Source organism: Scomber japonicus, chromosome 9 (assembly GCF_027409825.1).
Source record: "Scomber japonicus isolate fScoJap1 chromosome 9, fScoJap1.pri, whole genome shotgun sequence".
NCBI classification, from domain to species: domain Eukaryota; kingdom Metazoa; phylum Chordata; class Actinopteri; order Scombriformes; family Scombridae; genus Scomber; species Scomber japonicus.
In genome coordinates this window covers 28,569,517-28,590,648 of record NC_070586.1, presented here as the reverse complement: position 1 = coordinate 28,590,648, position 21,132 = coordinate 28,569,517, and the positions used below count along the sequence as shown (strand labels likewise).

Here is a 21,132-nt window from a genome sequence, read left to right as displayed (position 1 = left end):
TTATGTGACTTCCGGTATTGTCGTGCCTGCGTCTGTCTGGCTTGACGGAGCCGGGCTACGAGGGTGGTGCTGATGAGAGCAGGGTGACAGGGGCGCCGCTCCCTGTCAAACACGAGCCTGCTGTTGACTCCGCAGGGTGCATATGGGTGTTGATGTGATACTGCGTCCCGTTGTGTCCAATAAACCAGCAGTGACAGACTCGCTGTATGCCTTTTATGCTGCTGACACAGGGTGTTACTTTTCAGCAGTCAATAGAGATTGTAAGAGATGCGCCATCTGTTGGTACTGCCCAGAGCCAGAGATCAGCGCAGACCCCCTGTATAGTCCTAAGGCCCCTGTATGGAAACTGCACTGTGTGGTTTTTACTGAGCTGCATTCACAGTGAACAGCAAAGTGCATTTCTTAACTGAACCAGCAGTTTAATGCCTATTAGAGACAGGAAATATTTAAATCAATACATTTACTCATGATGAATCTCATGTTGATAGTACAATAAGGACATTTAATCAATAATACTGCTCATGATATTATTACATTACATTTACTGCTTTACAAAAAAGATATCTATAAAATAGATGTAAATTAAAGGTCATTTAAATGTGTTTTAAGTGGACATTTTGAGGATATATAGTCTGCGATGCTATGATTTATGAGACTATTTATTTATGATTTTATTAGTTTGTTTAGATTGTTTATATGCTAAACCCCACACAGTACACACTAACCTCTTATATTCATTTCTGAACATATGTTTACTCAATAGTGACTGCTGGGACTACAGACACTAATGAAAACACTCAGATATATTTACTGTGTTACAATAATCATTTCAGAATCTCATGCAGATCACCATTGTTTTAGCATTATGATCAATATGCATTTTGTACAAGTCATATAACACAAGAAGCACACTCGTGTTTGAGAACACTATGATGCACTGATACATTTAGGGATAAGTTATCAGGACTCTATGACATAAACAACAGCAATAGAAAATAAGGAATATGCAGAGAGAGTATTCCTGGATCTCAAAAAAGCACAGTTGATACAGCTGACCATGATTTACAAGGATGTGACATTGGAGAGGCAGTATTGTCTTGGTTAAGCAGTTACATTGAGAATAGATATCAATCACATAAATAAAACCCACAGCGACTGAATTTTTGATACAGGGGGGAAGGAATTGAAAATACACTAAAACTAACATTAAATTTAAGTAAAACTAAATTTACAGTCTTTGGGAATCAAACTCAAACAGGAAACTCATGTTAAATGATGTTGGATAGATAGAAAAAGATAGAAGGCGTGTCTGAAATTAAATTTCAACAACAAACTTTATGCTCTAAAGTGTAAAGATTTGATCAACTTTAAAACTGTTTAAATCATGTACAGTTAAAAGTCAATTAGTAGCTAGTTTAGAAAAGTAGATTAGAAGAAGAGAACATCAACATGAATTGAGAGAAATTTGTACGTTCAAAAAAGAATAAATGAAGACTAATGTTAAATATTATTATATTACAGTCAAAGGTGTTCATTTATTGAACAACTGTAGTGAGAAAATGAAAACTTTAAAACAAAAGTTTAAACAAAGAATTGCATGTTAAACAAACATCATGAAATGGACAATCATAAAGAATGACAGACTGTCACAGAAGAACACAGGGTATGCTAAGTATTGGTGTGTATTGCTATTGTTTTGTTACCCCTGCAGCTTCAGTCTACACCTTTTCATTTTCCACAGTGCAGGAAACAAAAAAATGAAATTGGATTATTGCTCTGTTTTGAGCAGCTCTATTATTGTGTGTTTTGTATGTATGAAAATTAATTTGTATATGTAGACCAGAAAATAGATTCCAAATTCTTCTTAAAGGTGTAGACAGGAGGACCATTGAAGCTACACAATTAGAAGAATGTGGTCAGAAATTCCTCACATTCCTCGTTTTTCAAGATTTATTGTCCACTTCACTGTTAGTTTTGTCCACTGTATCACGCAGTACTCAGGTGTAGATTTTGATGCAATGTTATTGCAATATAGGCCTTAGTGGGGCACTATTGAGCTGAATTTGAACACTTTTCATGCATATTTTCACAGTAAAACCTTTATGTGCACAGCTCCTTCTCATTTTTCAACCAATCTTCTTCAGCAACTGATATCACCCCGATTGGACAATAATCACCAGCAGTATGAAATGGACTGAGACAGGTTGATATGATATATTAGGGTAGCTCAGTGAATCATTTTTTTAATTGATCATTAATGTCCTGGTCCTGTCCTGGTAATATATCTCAAAACATATTCATTACACTCTTGATGGCTTCCTCAGCAGTCCATAAAGGAACAAAGCATCTGAGTGAGTTGCCCTCAAGACATTCTGCATGTTTTCAAACTCTTCAGTACGCTCAGGCAAGATTGTTCTCATGGCAGCAGCATTTTCAGGACTTAGGAGTCTTTGTCTGGCCATCAACAAAAGCCTTTGGATTACTGGTGAGGCAGGCTCACAGTACAGCTGCGTGCGTGTATGGGCAGGTCAGTGGAATGACTGGAGCTCCGGTGGGCTAAGTGCTCGAAAAAATGCAGTTTGGTGAGATTGCAGATTAGGAGGGAGGGAGGGTGGAAGGGAGGAGGGGAGGGGGACAGGTGCTGACTCCATGGGGGGAAACAAAAGCCACACTTCACTTCTTTTCATGGATCAGGAGGAGATACATTCTAAAAAAGTTGTGTCAGAAAAAGTGATTCATGACCAAAGCAGTGCTTATATAAAGAAGTGGTGAAAGCAAAAGCTCAGTTCCTGTAACCAATGGACTCTGTGGTAATGTGACATTTAGCAACTGTTAAACTCCACTTTCTACCTTTTGGGCAGGCCTACCTGTGAGCAACCTGCAGGACAATAACAACACTGAGTCAGTGAGGGAGAGCTGTCGATTGGCCGATTGGCAACCAATCTGAATGCAGGGAATGAGTCACAGGGAAGCCTTAGCTCCTGTCTGCACTCACCTGATACGTTACCTGGCTGAGCTCAGACCCAGCATCTCATTACCTTTCCAATACAATTTATAACCAAGGCTCATTGTGTCCTGTAAACTCCAGCAGTCAAGGTGTTCGTCTGTATTAGCCTCCACTGAGACAAAGGCACAGAGCCATGGCTGTGGCAAATTTCCACTACATTACTCGGATGAGCAGTGGCTTCAAGGTCTACATTTTAGAAGGTAAGCTTGATTTTTTGCTTTTGTCTTAAGCCTCATGTTGCTTTGAAGAGAATGAAGACTTGTAACACCTTGAACAGTGGACTGAACTTTCTGCTATGGTTATGACATTTTAGTCTTGTAGTTATTGTATATATATATATATATTATCTTATATCATGGCAACCTCATTTAATATTTGTGTTAATTACTGCAGCACTTACCTTTTGTTCTGAGCATGACACTAAAGTAAATATCAAATGGTAACTTTCAGGTGTATATGACAGTCAAATAGAAGATACACAGGAACAAGAACATTTTAAATTCACGGTGAAGTGTGTTTTGATTACTTGTCGTCAGAAGAAAAGCATACGCATACTTCAAATTTTGAAAATGAAGAATTCTGTGAATGCTTACTGGCTTTCAAAGTCCTCAAGATTGAACCAAGATAGTGTTAATAGTGTTGTCACTCGTAAACTGTGCTTCTGTTGAATCAACATAAAACCTGATTAAACACAGCATAACAGAAGGTCAGGCAGCACGTTCCCTCCACTAATAAGGAAGAAATATCCATGCCCGAGGCATTAGAAAATCAGCATAGGTGTGGTTATACATGCCCCCCCCCTCCCCTTCCTCCACAATGGCACTCTGTGTGAAGGAGTCACTCACAGGTGTTTAGTAGGAAATGCGGATTGGAGCATTGACCACTTAGGGTGTAAAGACACTGTAAACAACTTTTTTTATCTCACTATGCAAAACAGATCATTTCCCATGGTTTGATTTGAATAGAATAGTCAATGTTGTGGTGGCTGGGCATTTTTTTTCTTTCAAAGCACTGAATGAGTGATTTCAATATAACTAAAGGAGTTTTGAAGGACTACTGTTGTCCTATCAATGTGGATTTCCACACTGTTAACTGAGCATACAGTCAAAACAATGAGCCACAGAACACAGTGAAATTGTGTGAACAATTATGCTGCCATTCCATTTCCAAACAATGCTGGTGTTTTGACTGTATGCATGACTGTTTTGAACATGTGAGCATGTTGATTTGAGTCAAGGGCTCCAAGAGCAAACCTGATTTACATTTATATTATTCTTGGTCTCTGGATGATAAATTAGTAAGCATTTATTTAAAAAAAAGAAACATTGATTAGAAAACACAAATTCGTTTTTTTGAGTTCAAGTGAAATCGGAGTATGTGACGCACTTCTCCTATTAAACACATCACTGACACCATCAGCGTCTTGTTGATGTGTTTCAACTTGTGTAATTGCTAAAATCCAGTGTGTTTGTATGTGTGTGTGTGTGTGTGTGTATGTGTGCATGTGGGTGTGTGTATGTATGTGTGTGCATATGGGTGTGTGTGTGTATGTATGTGTGTGTTCACCTTTCACAAAAGGGTGGAGCCTAAACTAGGGTCTTCAAAGGCCAATAAATATGCAGTGTTCCATCATAAAAAAAAGTGACTGTGCCCTTTTGACAATGTGATTGGGCCAAATGCCAGCATTATGCAGAAAAACAACATTTACCGTTAGTATTGAATCAGCTGTGTTGTGTTGTAACCCTCACTGATCAGGTAGATCAAGTTCTACAGCTTAACGGAGTTTACAATTAACGGTGATAAAGAACGCTTTCCCACGAATGTCAGTCACACAGGTCGATGTCATCAATCCAAACAAGTAGTTACTCATCACTGATGTGTCAACTACCATTGTCCATGTACTGAAATCTTCAGCAACAATATCTAATCTTTGATCCTCTTACTGCTATCCTCTTTGCTCTACCAAAAAATGTGCAGCATCTGTGGCATGATTGTATTCTTTAAAAGCCTCCTTTTCTTATTTTACACTTTTATTTTGTCTTACAGGTCAATCTCACCTCCGAAGCGAAGACAGATACAGACATATCACAAATGACCGGGCTCGAGCCCCAACAGTGTATCCAGTCAAGCGCAAGCGCAGCCATGAGAGGGGTCTAACTTTGGAGGAAAGGTTGGTAAAACTGTTTTAATTCATATTCCCAATTAAAAATCAATATTAGAAATGTGATTGATTAAATTCAAATTTGGTCACAGTGATTTGACATTGTCTGATGAATGCTTATTTCAGGCGAGAGCGGGCACTGAGCAGAAGCAATGGTAAAGCTGCCCAGAGAGCGGCTGCGGCTCCGGCTCCAGCACCGGCACCGGCACCGGCACCAGCACCAGCACCAGCTGTGTTTAACAGCCCACAAAGTCCCACGTCTACCTGGAGTCCAGCACCCAGTCCCACCAGCCCTGTACCTACCCATATGTACTACTCTCCAGTCATGGATGAACCCCTTGCCCTCATCAAGAAACCAAGAAAAGACCCTGAAAACAAAGAGGACAAGACTAGACGCACTGCTACCAATCAAATTCAGGTAAATCATTGGGAAAAAAACAAGGGCTACCTCTGCCTAAGGGTGTTAATGTTTATTTCATCTAACATCAAAGCTGTTTGAAAAATGATAGTAGTGTACAGTATGTCCTTTTGTAATGTCAGTGTAGCTCCAGGCTACTCACAGCAATGGTACATCTCCCATGTAGTTAGTGAATCCAACTGCATAGACCTTTTACTTCCAAGCGTGGATACAGGCCTAAGCTTGTCCAAGCAATGCAATCCAGCCGGATTCAGGAAGAAAATGTCAGCAATGGAGGGAGGAATGCCATCAACAAGACCAAACAGACTGCTCACTCTGACCTGTTTATGCCACCACAATGGGAGTGATCTTGCTTTCATGGACAAACCCAACCAGTTTAATCACTGTTAAAATCATTTTGTTTTCTAATTGAACTTTATACACTGTTTTGTTGTAATTAGCTGAAGTGCACATTCAGGTTTAGGAGATTTTAAAACAGTAGTACAACAGGATGAAAAGACGTTACAAAGCCAAGTTACCTAGTCCTTATTTCATCTTTTTATTTTATTAATGACCCATTTTTTTCATATTTTTTCAGATGCGCCCCTCTGTGATCACTTGTGTCTCCTCATCAAGAAACCCCTCCTGCAGATCTGAGGTCCACAGGAGCCACTCATCAGGTCAGTGTCACACCTGTGGATGAGTTCACACGGTCACTCCCTAATCATCACAAATTCATCATATTGTATCCGCTTTTACTGACTCACTGAAGGCTTATTTGTTAGGGTGTGTTTTTGACATTTGTCATGCATCCTTTCTCTCGCAGTGATTTCTAAAAGCAATTACGACCATGTCGTTGAAGAGCATTTCCAGAGAAGTCTCGGAGTGAATTACCAGAGAGCTCGTGCCCAGCAGCTCTCCATCAGTGTGTCTGTGGATGACCACTTTGCCAAGGCCTTGGGAGACAAATGGCTTCAGATCAAATCCAAGTCTTCTTCCTGTTCCTCCACTCCTCCCAGCAGTCCAAGCGTTACTCACTCCCCCACCTACAGCCATAGCCCAAATCTGTCCCGCAAAGAATCCACCAGCAGCTCATCGCCACCCTCCAGCCGCTGGTCTGTCAATTAAAGCTAAAATCACCTCAGATCCTGGAGGACAATGGACTTTGTGACTTTTAACATTTCACTGCGTGCAGCTCTGCTTGTCGAGCAAGTGTTGAGAGGGCAGATTTAGGAATGATGTCAGACTGGACCACTGTGTGTCCAAATGTCCGACGCACGGAGACGCAGACAAATGTAGCATTAAATTGGGATGTCCTTGTTTTGTTACATTTCTTTACTCTGCTTGCTGGTAGCCTCTGAATACCTGAGATAGATGGTGATTTGGGATGATTGAAAAATCAGCCAAAATATTCCTTTACATTTCTTTGATTTTGTGTCATTCTTTTTACTGCCACAATTTCACTGTATTATATTTATATTCTGATACACTTGGGTGCCTTACGGTCTACCTGACTAGCCTATCTGCTGTATATTATTGTGCTTTTAAGTTGTACACAAAACAAAGACCATGAAACTTTTTGAATTTTAAAAAAAAAATGTTTTAAAAAGAATCAATGAATGTTTTTGTGTCTTTTTGTGTCATTTGTAAAAGCATATGTGTGTAGTGTCATCTGGATTACAAATGAAAAACTTAACTTTTGTAAGAATTTATTCAGAAAAACCTAATATGTCACAATTAATAAAACTCCTTTTTAAACATGAAGGTTGTGAACTCATCAGCTTGTTAAAAACTGGGTAGGGTGCTTTACCAGACAGTCTAATTTGAGTTGAGTCAGTGTGTCTACAACACGTCCGGTGCACACATGGCATTTTACACTAGGAGTTGTTGCCACACACTGAGTGGGAATTAAATGTTGTATGAGCAACTCATTCGGGACTTTTTCCTGTAAGTTTGAGGGAATGTAATGTGCATGTTGCAGCAGGCACTAGCCCTGACATTCCTGTCTCCTGAGAAAATGACTCTGTAAGATCCTACAGATCCTGTTTGGCAAGGGATAGGAGGGAGGGAAGAGGGGAAGGAAGGGTTGGGCTAATATAGGCCTGAGCATGAGAACCAGTCGTACTCTTCAGTTACTTATTTGCATGTCCTATCTTGTCGAACTTTAAATATGATAGGCAACATTTTTTTTAAAAATCCAAAGCTTATGTCTTTGAAATTATAGGGTTGGCCTTTATTTCAGTTTTAAAGAAGTGGGAAATAACCTGAATGTCATGACAAGTTGAACATCTTAGGAATCAGGGATCAGACGGAGGGAAAATGTGAACTGAATATGTTTTACATCAAAATTGTAAAGGTAAACCATTAAATATGTGTAAGCTAATGGTTGGAATAAATACATCATTACAAACCCTCTTTAAATCCATGGTACAGTTCACATTAAATCACATCAAATAAATCATTGACAATAATCTTGCTGCAAGTCCATACAGGAGCAACTAGAACCAAGCTGCTGATTATTACTTTCCTCATTAAGTGCTGAAACTGGTATTTCCACATGGAGTATATTCATTAGCCAGTGTAACCTGCACATGGGCATTGATGCCATCTAGAGGCCTTTGGGTAAACCTCAAACAGCACAAGTTGTCAGTGAGAAAATCTCATATTGCATGATAAACAGCATAAACAACTAAAAACAGAGTTCTGCAGGGACATTTGTTGTTGAGTAAGAGATTGTGCTCAACAGGAGAACCCTAAGAAACTAAAGTGAGACAGACAACTTTGCTTAGCTAACCATCAGGAGGCGACTGGACCTGCACATCACCTTCACTTCTCCTCATATATCATTTGACCAAACTGTCTAATAGGTTTTAACAAGGATTGTATTTTTTGTGCTTTAAGTCAAATCAGGTGTGCAAAACAAAAAAGCAACAAAACTTTAATTTCGGGGCAATATTAAATACCAATATGTCTACTTATTCTCAATGTTACACATTGACCACAGTAACACACACTGAATAGAGTATAAGGCTGTTGGAAGGTGTTTCAGTCATTGTCAGCCATTCAGCGCTGTGTTTAATGTTCAGTACAGCTAAGCTGTAAATGGCATGTTGCAATATACTCTGCAAGTGGCCATGAGAATGTTAAAAGAAAATAATTCTCATGCTGCTATAAGACAAATGCACATTGTTGTTCGGGGGGAACGGTAACACATAATTACAATTCTGAATACCTCAAACACAGCAGAAAACAACGTTTAACTCATTTTAGCTCCAACAGTAGCAATTACTGTAAGTATTCAGTGTATAACAATGCAGAAAATTGAGCAAGCCTTCTGGGAAACTATTTCTGGTCTGTCAAAAGTTTGATCACTGTCAACAGATCAAGAAGCATTTAGTAAATAATCAAAATGCAGCTTTAATCTTATGAGAACATGATTGCACAGAATGACTGATGTGTAGCTATTGTGAGTCATTTTCAAAGTTCTTGCTCAACCTCTTTTTATTTAAACAATCTCAGGTAATTATCTTAGATGTTTGTTTAAATGATGATTGTTCAGGTTCAGATCACTGGGTGTTCACAACCCTAAAGTGGCAGCTTCAATTAACCTGCAGTAATGAGTCAATATGGTGTTTAAGGTCCTTTATAAAAAGCTTTGTTGCTTATTCCTAGTTGTTTGGAAGTGTGGAACTTGTGTTGTGCTGTTGTATTTCATGTAGCCTCGATAGGAATATCTTACAAACATTGCAAGTGTTTTTTAAAGTGATGAAAACTCACAAGATATTTTAATAGAAAAGAATCCCATTGGTTTCGCAACAGTGTATATTTGAAATATTCTTTTGGTATAATAAACCAAGTGCAGCAAGTTTTTGTTAGTGTGTTTTTACACAAGAACATAACTTTATGGTAACAGTTTGTGCATGTATGTGAGATATACAGATTAAAGGATTAAAGTTATATACCGTTTTCTGTATCTGGCACCTTACAATTGAATCAGCACAGTCTGGCATTTAGTTTTAATATGTGTCACCATTAGTTCACAAAATGTAAATCTAGGATATTGATCCATCCACCTGTTCATCAAGATACTTGTTTGATTTGGCACAGACATTGCTTCTTACCAATATCAGAGGCATATGAATTGTACTAAGTTCAAATGTTCTCACTGTTTCTTCTCATGTCTTTTGAGTGGAGTTGTGACTCATGTCCATTTAAAGCAGTCACATGTGAGGTCAAAATGTTCCATAGTGGCAGCATCTATTTGTGAGCACAGGTTGACTTCTTAGACGCAATAGATCCAAACGACATCATCCCACAGGCGCCAAATAAATGAGTAATGAACAGGAACTGATCAGCAGATTTGGAGGCACTGTACCATTTCAGAAAAGAGTGAATTATGCTGATGTTCAAGCCGGCCTAACAGTCTAGTGGAATTTCTCAGTAAGGAGGCAGTTCATGGCGAACATCAGGTTGATCAGTAACACAGTTTGTGACTCCTGCTTCATGTTCTGCTTAGCTACACTTGCTTAATGAGCTACCCACACTGCAGGTGACTCTTCATAGCATAAACTTCAGTTCAGGATTATGATATTGTGGCAGAATACATTTTGCATCAATAAATCCAGTGATAGATGGAGAAAGAGAGGAACACACAATGGTTAAATGGATGAAAAATGGATAGACACCTTTTCTTGTAACTTATAGGAAATGTTCAATTTGACCAGAGGGTGGCACCAGAGGAAAGGCTGAATTGTTTCCTAGATTAAAAAAAAAAGTTATTGTTGCACAGTGCATCATTTATACTAACACAAAATAAGCCACACTATAAATAGGATGTAGAAATATTGTAAAAAGTTACACTTAATACATGCTATCATAAACATTAAAACACATTGTAAGTAGAAAAGGTGTTTAGAAAAATAATTATTATTATATAAGGATATTTAACTTTCAAAACAGTAGATATTTTGTGTTTTTCCATTGTGAATAAAAACATTTAATTTGCGGATTTCAGGCTCATATCTACGGTAACGCAGTGTAATCAAAGACAACTGTAATTATGTTTCCCTGTCAACAAACAGGCTAAACATTAGCTTTAAGCAGCAGCAGTCCCATGACCAGACTGGAAAGGCGTGTACTCAGCCAGCTCAATAAATAAAGCGTACTCCAGCAGAAGCCTCCAAACATTGCAGGCTGCAGGACCCCCCTCCCCCTGGCAGCCACTGAAAACATCCATTCACTTTACACACAGTTTGTCAGGGCTGCTTTTCTCCTGATAGCAGGACACACAAACTGCAGTGGAGCCTAACACTCAGTGGGAAACTCTCACTTTGGTCTCACATGTGAGTATAAACTATTTTCCTCTTTTCTCATTTTCTCTTATTTACGTATGTATTTATTTTTGTTGTATTGTTGCTCCTTTTGAATTATGCAAGAACAGCTAAGGAGATTAACATACCACTGTTTTCTATTCTGATGGTGAGTTTGTACATAAATACTGACTGCTGACAGTCCTGAATAGGCCAATTATTCACAGCTCTAGAATGCTGTTTTGAAGTTTTAAGTGGATTTATTTGTGATTCCACTATGCCACTGGCATTTAAGGGTCTACTATGATTATGCAACTCTCAGTGGGTACCTGTTGAACTGAGTGAAAGGGCTACACTGACGCATATAGACAGGTCAGGTAGCACTTCACTTTAAATATGCAGTATATAAACAAACAGCACACTGTCCTGTAGCTACTGTAAAGGCACATACAAGAACATGCCAAAGTGTTTATTAATGTATAGTATGTTCAACAGGTCTAACATTTTATATAATCACAACCATGTTATTCAATATCTATTCATATATCAGCATCCAGTTATGGATGCTTTATGAACACTTTGAAAGACTTCCCTGCTTACAACCACTTTGAAGTATGTTATATATGTATTAAATATTTCTATATTCTATAATATTCCAGTTTAAACACACCAGGGGATTAAACACACTAAACGTGCCCTTAAGTTACTAAAAAGTCACTGTTTTCCATTTAAGCCCCCTACACTGCAACACAATCTGAAAAGATGGGAAGGAAGGCTCAGTTACTGTATAACTTTAAAAATATGACCCTTAAAGTGTGATTGTATATTTTAGTAGTAGATAGTGATACTTGTAAAACCATTAAGCAGGCCTTCACGCCGTAATTTATGAAGGTATTTAGAGTACTTTGCTGTTGTCGAGAATATTAAGTAAAAAGCTTAAATTCAAGCACACTACACTCTAAGCTGTATTACTGCGTTCAGACACTGACTCCAAGTCATCTTATGATTAACTGAGCTCTCCGTAACCACAGCCTGCAAAAGACAGATAACTCGAGAGCAAGTTCATGTGAAACTTTTACGTCCCTCACACCCGTTATAACATTTTGCCTCAACAATTTATCATAACCACTTCCCTCTGTTAGAGCTTACTAAATCATGCCTGGACAACATCATGATGCATGCTGTTGGTCTTGTCAGTTGGGTTTGGGCTTGTTAATATGTAACTCAGCTTAACCTTTGTCTATGCATTGTTAGCAGTTATTAACAACTAACTGTATCTTCTGTTTTTTTTGCAGTGTAAATCATCAGAGGCTCGCTGTCAAAATGGATGTCATTCCCATTTCTATACACTCTCATTTTATGACAAAGCCTGCAGACAAACAATGCATACCTAGATAGCAATCAATTTTGATATCTTCTCATAGGAAATTTAGAGCACAACTAAAGAGTGACAAAGAATACATTTTTTTTATCCATAAATCCTTTCCTCAGAGGGACAAGTTTATTTATTAACACATATTACCTCATAAAATACGGGCAAATCCCAATAAATTGGCTTATTTTAACATTGATTGACACTTATATTGCAAGTTACCCAGCGATGGATTCAACAACACTAGCAACCTTTGCTGCTGCCACTACTATTGCTGTGGTTTCTCAGTCTGTCATGTCAGAATACTTGTGGCTGTTGGTGGTAGGCTTCATCATTGCCTTCATCTTGGCTTTCTCCGTGGGGGCCAATGATGTGGCCAACTCCTTCGGTACAGCAGTGGGTTCCGGGGTGGTCACTTTGCGGCAGGCCTGCATCTTGGCCACCATCTTTGAGACAGTGGGCTCAGTGCTGCTGGGAGCCAAAGTCAGCGAGACCATCCGAAAGGGCATCATTGATGTCCAGATGTACAATGGCTCGGAGCACATTCTGATGGCAGGATCAATAAGTTCAATGTTTGGTAAGCACTCACTGAAGTTGCCTTCTCAACTTGCCTGAATGTTTCCCTTAAAATAAACCAAGGAATATATTTTACTAGCAGTTTTTCAGGATATGAAGACCTTTTTACTCTTTTATACAATAGGCTCTGCTGTGTGGCAACTGGCTGCATCATTCCTGAAGCTCCCCATTTCTGGAACTCACTGTATTGTTGGAGCCACAATTGGTTTCTCCATGGTAGCCAGAGGTCACCAAGGGGTCAAATGGATGGAGCTACTCCGCATCGGTGAATATACTTTGTTTTTCCCTCCACATAAGTGTTTGTCAAATCTGAAATACAAGTCTAGCTAAAAAAAACTTTGTTCTCAAATTTCTTTTGTTATCCAAAGTGGCATCCTGGTTCCTGTCACCTGTGCTGTCTGGCATCATGTCAGGAATTCTCTTCTATTTTGTTCGCAAATATATTCTTAACAAGGTACGTTGTTCATTTCACAGTGTACATGGGTAATAAGGGTAATTTAAACCCGTTAGTGATATGAGAACTATTCAGATCCTTTATATAAATAAAGCACTGATACCACATATAAAATACTTAAGTGAATTCAAAATGATATTTCAGCACAAGTACAGTAGCACTACTGGCAAAATGTACTTAAAGTACCTCATTCTGCAGAGAAAATGTCTCCGGTGACAGATATACTATATATTACATTATTTGATCTTTAATGCAAATATTTATGCTGTTGTATACCATAATGCCTCAGCAGCATTTTACTGTTAATTATAGTTCATTTTTACACTGTTAGGTAGATTGGATCAGTGGTTCCAAATTTGGGCGTCGTATTTATTATTTGGAATATGCTCCCATCTTTGGTAATTGGTGAAATATTGAATAGCTTGACCTCTTTGGGCCTTGAACATTTGTTCAAATTAAACTTTCAGAGAAGTAGAACGGCAAAATTTGGAATAACTGAAAAAACAACTAATAAACATCTGAAACTGGGGCCCTACCTAGAAAAGTATTTCTAGAAGTTGGGGACCACTGGTTTCATCTTTAATAATGCTTTGCATTTTATAATATATTGTTATATTCTATGGAAAATATTATTCTGTAAAGTAACTTTTAACTCCACATGTCAAAATATAGTATTTTCCACTTACATACAGCTCACTACTGTATGGAAATTCTCAAGTACAATTACTCACTGATTTCCACAGACTGATCCTGTACCAAACGGCCTCAGAGCTCTTCCCATCTTCTACGGCATCACCATGGGCATCAACCTCTTCTCCATCATGTTTACAGGAGCACCAAGTGAGTACCATGTTCACACACTCTACACCAATGCTTCTTTTAACTCTCGCTTACTGCACTGCACTAACACAGCAGCTGTTGAAATCCCTGGAGCAAGATGATGTCTGAATAAATGTGTCACTGGAGGCACAGAGGAGAGTTGATGACATTCTTCTTAGGACAAAACCAGGTGAAATAAATTTGGGAGGTGTTTCAACAAATCAGATGATTCTTGATTCTGATATTTTGGACAATATTTCATCAACCTGAATTAATTTTTTTACTACCATGGCAATTCTGTCCAATTATTTGCTGCCTTTAATCCAATACCAATAATGAAAGAGCAAAATACTAATAAAAAAGTGGATAACAGAAGAAGAAGCAAGAAAACACACCAAGAATGTAACAAAAAAAACAGTCTGGGAAAGATACAATTATTAAACAGACAATTTCCACTCCTTTTGTTTCATTTGCAGGATTGAACTTATCGAGAAGTCAACTGGCCTGGGCCCTTCACTGAAGGCTGCAGGCCGGTGTGTGTGGGTCAAGGAATATAGCACACCATAACTCCTGCTATGCAAAAATACAGAAGAGTGCACTTCTCACACTGATGCACACTCCCATCTCACATTGTTTTTTGCACACATGCACATATTCTCTAACGCAGTGTTACAGAAAACCTTAATTGTTCAAAGTGACATTTCCTGCATACACACTCCAGTTGTGTATGTAGTAAATGATATTTGCAACCTCATGCATGTTGAAGGGTATTCCCATACAGCCACTGCTTTTGCTATGTGGCCCTTTATTTACCCATTGTCTACAAAAGAAAACAGGTAAGTTTTGTAAGTAAGGAAATATTCAATATTGTCATACTAACCTATCTAAAGCCATAAAAAGATGACTTTATTTAGTTAGAGCAACAACAGTTTAGCTGTTCTGTGTTCTGTGAGAAGGGTCATGTGACTCCAAGCGTGTGTGTAACAGCATGTACTGCGAGCATTTTATCACTGGGCTGCAAGCCTGGTCTCCTCCTCACTATCTGATTGGTGGACTGCGTACTCTTACTGATAGTTGTCTGTAAACTTCAACGCAGGCCATTCAGAGACGAACACATTTTACGACAAATCACATGACCATAATTCATGAAACTGGAAGGGGCATGGTTACCTTGGAAAAATGATTATGGGTTGGTTTTTTGGGGGCGGGGTTTGGAACATTTAAATGATACAATAATAAATGTGCCATTTACCTGATAGATGTTACTATATTCTTTAAAAAAAAAGGCTGAAGTGTATAGGAATATATAGATACTAACAGTTTTTCCTCACTAGTGTCAAAGGACCAGACATCATCAGTTGTGAATAAGTAAAAGAAGCAGATTAGCTTCTGTTTCTCCTTATCTGAGACAGAGTTTTTTTCTCGTGTCCCTGTCTTGTGTGCACAGTGCTCGGTTTTGACAGAATGCCATGGTGGGGTACACTGTGCATTTCGCTGGGGTTTGCCTGTGTCACGGCTTTGGTCGTTTGGTTTGTTGTCTGTCCACGCCTCAAGAAGAAAATCAGACGTGAGTAAAACTCCTTATGTTTTGAGACTTCCATTCACAAATGCATAATGAATAAGATTAAACTTCAAACTTGTTGCTCAAACAAGTACAGTTCTTTCGTTTGAACATGTTTTTAAAGTAAACGAAATATATACATACAGGTGACAAATTAAAGGAAAAACCAGCATAAAGTGTGGCCACCACGTGCTGTCAGAACAGCTTTAATGTGCCTTGACATTTATTCTTCAAGTCTCTGATGGAGGAATGAACACCATTCTTCTAAAAGATATTCCCTTTTCAAACTATGCAGTGACCCCTTGTTCTCTATGGTTGGGGGCATTGTCATCCTGTAAGAGACCATTCCCATCAGGTTAGAAATCATTGGCTAAAGATGATCACGAGACTTTGTATTGATTTGCAGTGACCCTTCCCTTGAAGTGGACCCAAACTATGCCAGAAAATGCCCCCAAAGCATAACAGAGCCACCAGATCCCTTCACTGTACGGGTCAGGGATTCAGACCTGTACCGTTTGTTCTTTTTTATTTGTCACCATCTGTAGATATAGCGGATCTCACATTTTGGATTGTCATTTTTTTCTCATTGCTCTATTTAAACACCAGAAGTGTCTTAATTTCCATATGAGTTTGTAGTAGTTCTTGTCTACATTGTGGCTTATTGATCATGATCAGTGTGCTTGGTTAACACTGCCCTGTACTTCAGGAGAAGCGGCTGCTGCTCCCTGTGAAACTCCACTAATGGAGACGAACTCCAGCAGACCTGCACTAGAAGAGCAACCCTCAACAATCTATGACCCTCAACCTCAGACCCCTCCAGCAGATAGTCAGAAGGTGGCTTTCCAACTTGGAGGCTCAGACGAGGCAGATTTGGACAACAATGAAATGGAGACCAAAGACTTGGATTTGAGTAATGGTGAGAAAATAATAATTGCCCGAGTTTCTAAATGTAAAAATATTTACCTCCGTCGTTATATCATGAAGCTATAATCAGAAATAACTCTGAAAAGGTTCAACAACTGAATTACTGTAAATTATTATTGTCATAGGGCTGAATGGCACTGTTGGCCCCATGATGATCACAGATCCTCACAGCGGACGGTCCCACACAATCCACAAAGATTCTGGGCTTTACAAAGACCTACTACACAAACTTCACAAGGCCAAAGTTGGCGACTGCATTGGCGACAGTGACACAGAGGAACGGCCCATACGGAGAAACAACAGTTACACCTCATACACCATGGCCATCTATGGCATTCAAGGAGATCCTAAATACAAGGAACAGGATGGCGTGCTGCAGAGAAGACCAAGGGTGGACAGTTACAGCAGCTACAGCTCAGCAGTGACCACTGGGAGTTCAGTCCCCGATCCGAGTGTGACGCAGGAAGCTGGCGGGGACCCTGTTGTGGAGGAGGATGAGCTGGAGGTTGACCAACCAGCTGTTTCTTCGCTTTTCCAGTTCCTCCAGATCCTCACGGCATGCTTTGGCTCCTTTGCTCATGGAGGGAATGATGTCAGGTAGATGACAGTATTATCCTGTGTGGAACATGTGTCTGTGCTGTTCATTCAAGTTTTACATAACTTATTTCTATCACCAGCAATGCAATTGGTCCACTGGTGGCTCTTTGGCTTCTGTATGAAAGTGGTTCTGTGGTGTCCAATTCACCCACACCCATCTGGTTGCTTCTGTATGGTGGAGTGGGGATCTGCGCTGGGCTGTGGGTATGGGGCCGAAGGGTGATCCAGACCATGGGCAAAGACCTAACCCCGATTACACCTTCTAGGTATGCCACATGTACATTTTACAACTTCAATTCTGATACAGTCAAACCATATTAACATGTTTTCTTCCAATTTAGTGGATTCAGCATCGAGCTAGCTTCAGCAATCACAGTTGTTGTGGCCTCCAATGTTGGTCTTCCTGTCAGCACAACACACTGCAAGGTAATGGTGTTCAATAACCTGAAACATCAACCCCAACAGATGAATATGACAATCAAAGTAGGTTCAGCTGTTGATGAACTCATATTATGTCAACAGGTAGGATCTGTGGTGGCTGTTGGATGGCTGCGTTCCAGGAAATCAGTTGACTGGCGTCTGTTCAGGAACATCTTCATCGCCTGGTTTGTTACAGTTCCTATCTCCGGGCTGATCAGTGCTGCCATCATGGCTATCTTCATATATGTTGTTCTGTGAGTGAGTGTCACAGTGTTCAGCTAGTCTGTCAGCACACTGTTACTTCAACCGATGGACCACTACCAACAGTTATTTTTTGACTGGCTGAAAAAACTGTGCTCATAAATATGTTGTTTTTGTTAATGATGTTTATTATGCCATTTCAAGGTCAAGCCAATGACGAAATGTCCATGAACAATGGAACTGTTCAAATATCCAGAAGTCTGTGATCTTGTAAATCCCTATGAATATTTGCAAAAAAGCAAAAATATTTCAAAAATCAAATAATTAAATTTTGATTTAAAAAGAAGACATTTAAACAGTTATATAAATATCTGTTTTACTATTTGGCCAATGAAACAAGAAGTTGCCTGATTTGAAGGGATTTCAATGTATTTTACTCGATATTAAATATTTTCAGCAGCATCTTATTTATGTTTGCATGCGAAAGACGGGTTAATAAAATTGAAAAAACACCATCTTAAGTGTTTTTGTTTTCCAATATGATATTGATTTTACAAGTAGGATAGCTGACAGAAAGAGACAACGCATATTGTAAGAGAAACCGCAAACACACACATAAAACCTTCTCATCCCACATTATCAACACAATCAAAAACAGGTTTATTGCCAAGTAGGTTTGCACATATGAGGAGTTTTCCTGTGTTCTGGTGCATAACAGTCAAAATATAGACAATCATAAATCACAATTGTAAATAATATGAAAATAAATATTTGCAGAAAAATATGTAAAATATATTCCAAGTGAAAAGAGCTATTGAGTTTGAATGAAATGAATATGTATGTAATGTATAAAATATTGACCAGGAATGTACAAATGTTCATAGTGTAATCAGTATATATAAAATGTTTTGTCAGTCACATTTTAAACAAGAAGTGATGAGTGCTTTTAAAGGGAAGGACAATAAAACATATTGTCAGTTTATAGTAAACCATAAAATTACATCCTCATTCTCTTCCTCCTCAACTTCCTCTTTGTTCTCTGTCTCATTGTCCTTTTGCTCTTCTGATTTCCTGGTGGCTTCATCATGCTCAGGTGGAGGTGTCACCTGTATAACCGTGTTAATCATGATCTGGGGAAAGTGCAGCTGGTTTATGAGCAATAATTGTTTATGCTTCTTTATTGATCAAATCTAATGTTAGTTTCTGTGTTTAGTGTATTGTTATGAATGGACCTTGATGTCAGCACTACTTCATGTCTTTAGGGCTGCTATGGTCAACAGTAAAATGTAACTAAATGTCACAGTTGAGTGACACATTTACATACATAAATACATTTAATTTAGCTTTATTACATTATCATTTTACATGCCAGTCATTTACTTCATCTTTACTGTATCCTCATTATGTGTCCTAGAGATATTTATTCATCTGTCTATGTCATCATTATAATGTTTTCCACTAGGATTGAGCTCTTTGTTAACTATCCAATGTACGCTCAAATTTTAATTACCAAATTTCCCAAAGCACATGAAGGCAGTAGCAATCAGCCAGGTTTTCTTATGTTATTTGCTCAAATTCAATGTGCAAAGTTTTGTTGATGTCATACTGAAAACATAAAATAAGTGATCACAAAGGGTCAGAAGTTATAGAAAGATGGCTCTGTAACATTGATAGCAATGGTGAGAAAAGATTCATATTTTGCTAACAAACAAAAAGAAAAAATATATATAGGTGTGATAATACATAACATGGGTAAAGAGTTTCCACTGGTGGTTTTACTAACATCAAAAGGCCACACGATGGCGGTGTTCTCCGCATGATTGATGCCAACGGTGGACGAATATTCACTGTGTTGCTCTACTCCTCCGGTTACACCACCTCCATTTTTTACTCAACTGCACCAATATTAAAGCACTTCACATACCCCTTAAAAAACCCAGGTCAGTAAACATGGACTGAGACAGAGAGTCATATTCTCTGGCAGACTCAAAATATGCTTTACAAACACAAGCAGTGCATGAAATCATTCTTGGTTGGAAGTTAAGGGGCAATGCCTCACCCCATATATCTCCAATCAGAAGGTCAGGATGGCAGAGTTAGTACCTCAGGGACACTGCACTCCTCCAAGGATTCCAGGATTCTTTTTATTTTTTCTACCCCTTGCAGGTACATTGTTTTGACAGCAGATGGTAGTGGTCTCATTTAGCAGAATTGATCATGAATCTAACCAACTGTGGCAGACTTTGACAATTGAAATTTCTGCAGCAGCACTATTCCTACATCAATCAAGAATCTATGAAATCTTCCATAAACTTTTGATGAAGACATCTGACCTCTCTGCTTACTTTAAAAGCTTGTGCAACTTAGTTGAATCATGTAAAAATACATAAATAAAAAAGCATCCTCTGCAATGAATTAAAACCCCTTTAATCTATTTGAAGTTACATTTATTGTACTCAATAACTGCTGAGGTCTGGCACTTTGCTAAGAAAATAAACCAAAGTACCTGCATACAAAATGTCATTCTAAGAATTTGTGACTACAAGCATTCAATTATCCCCTCAAGTAATCTACATATTATGTGAATAAGAACTCAAATATCCCGCTGACATGGAGAGAGGAACAACCTGCATCATGTAATAAAGAAAATAATTTGGAGTAGACATTTGTCATCTAGCTTTCTAATAACTTAAGTCACTTCATCAGACCTCGCCTGTTAAAATGCTTCTGTGATAGAAATCAGGATCACATGATAAAGATATTTTACTGCTGTGTGCGGTTCTGACTTGGGGTATTTACATAGACTTACATTCATGCAGACACACCCCACCCTAACCATACCATAACCTAGACCTAGACCCTAATCTTAACCACTGACCCAAATGAGGACGCTTTTAGTCCCCAACTGCACAAGCTGTCCCCAAACAGCTGATACGTTTAGTTTGTGACCCACAGTGGTTTAAGTCCTACCACACATCATGCTGATTACTACAAAAACGTGTCTTTTGAAACAGCGCATAACCAATATAGAGAAATGTGTCAGGGTATAATGTGCAAAGACAGAAAAGATGAGATTACTTGTTGGTTTAAGATGTCAGATCTAGTTGTTAAAATATCAATCCTAGCTGGAGTTCTTGTTTAATATGAGCCATTAAGGAGCTCGTGACTGTTTTTTTTCCCTCTGTTTTTGTCACCTGATTTTACAGTTTCAGTGTAAAAATGGTGCTGCTGATGTGTAGTAAAATGTCAGGATTAGTGCTGTGAAAATAAAACCTATCCATCCACGAGTGTCGGTTGTGATCTAAATCCATTTTTACACGGAGTACAGTCTTTT

At 38.7% G+C, this 21,132-nt stretch overlaps 2 protein-coding genes across 2 annotated transcripts; both read left to right on the top strand.

Annotated features, from left to right (window-relative positions):
- Window positions 1-3,140: 3,140 nt before the first annotated feature.
- On the top strand, window positions 3,141-6,693 carry vgll4l (vestigial like 4 like). The gene is made up of 5 exons (XM_053325574.1): window positions 3,141-3,207; window positions 5,054-5,177; window positions 5,295-5,586; window positions 6,164-6,245; window positions 6,392-6,693. The coding sequence occupies exons 1-5, from the start codon at window positions 3,141-3,143 to the stop codon at window positions 6,691-6,693; spliced, it is 867 nt and encodes a 288-aa protein (XP_053181549.1).
- A 4,070-nt stretch (window positions 6,694-10,763) lies between these two features.
- slc20a1a (solute carrier family 20 member 1a) lies at window positions 10,764-17,935 on the top strand. Its single transcript, XM_053325901.1, has 11 exons — window positions 10,764-10,907; window positions 12,170-12,823; window positions 12,947-13,087; window positions 13,191-13,276; window positions 14,020-14,116; window positions 15,543-15,662; window positions 16,363-16,572; window positions 16,706-17,177; window positions 17,258-17,443; window positions 17,519-17,603; window positions 17,700-17,935. The coding sequence occupies exons 2-11, from the start codon at window positions 12,475-12,477 to the stop codon at window positions 17,853-17,855; spliced, it is 1,902 nt and encodes a 633-aa protein (XP_053181876.1). The 5' UTR covers window positions 10,764-10,907; window positions 12,170-12,474; the 3' UTR covers window positions 17,856-17,935.
- The last annotated feature ends 3,197 nt before the right edge of the window (window positions 17,936-21,132 follow it).

Excerpts from the sequence above, each read along its gene's own strand:
- slc20a1a (XM_053325901.1), top strand. The coding sequence starts at position 12,475 with ATGGATTCAACAACACTAGCAACCTTTGCTGCTGCCACTACTATTGCT. Across the intron at positions 17,178-17,257 it reads CATGGAGGGAATGATGTCAG|CAATGCAATTGGTCCACTGG; the intron begins GTAGATGACAGT and ends TTCTATCACCAG. Across the intron at positions 17,444-17,518 it reads ACCCCGATTACACCTTCTAG|TGGATTCAGCATCGAGCTAG; the intron begins GTATGCCACATG and ends CTTCCAATTTAG.
- vgll4l (XM_053325574.1), top strand. The coding sequence starts at position 3,141 with ATGGCTGTGGCAAATTTCCACTACATTACTCGGATGAGCAGTGGCTTC. Across the intron at positions 5,178-5,294 it reads GGTCTAACTTTGGAGGAAAG|GCGAGAGCGGGCACTGAGCA; the intron begins GTTGGTAAAACT and ends TGCTTATTTCAG. Across the intron at positions 5,587-6,163 it reads CTGCTACCAATCAAATTCAG|ATGCGCCCCTCTGTGATCAC; the intron begins GTAAATCATTGG and ends ATATTTTTTCAG.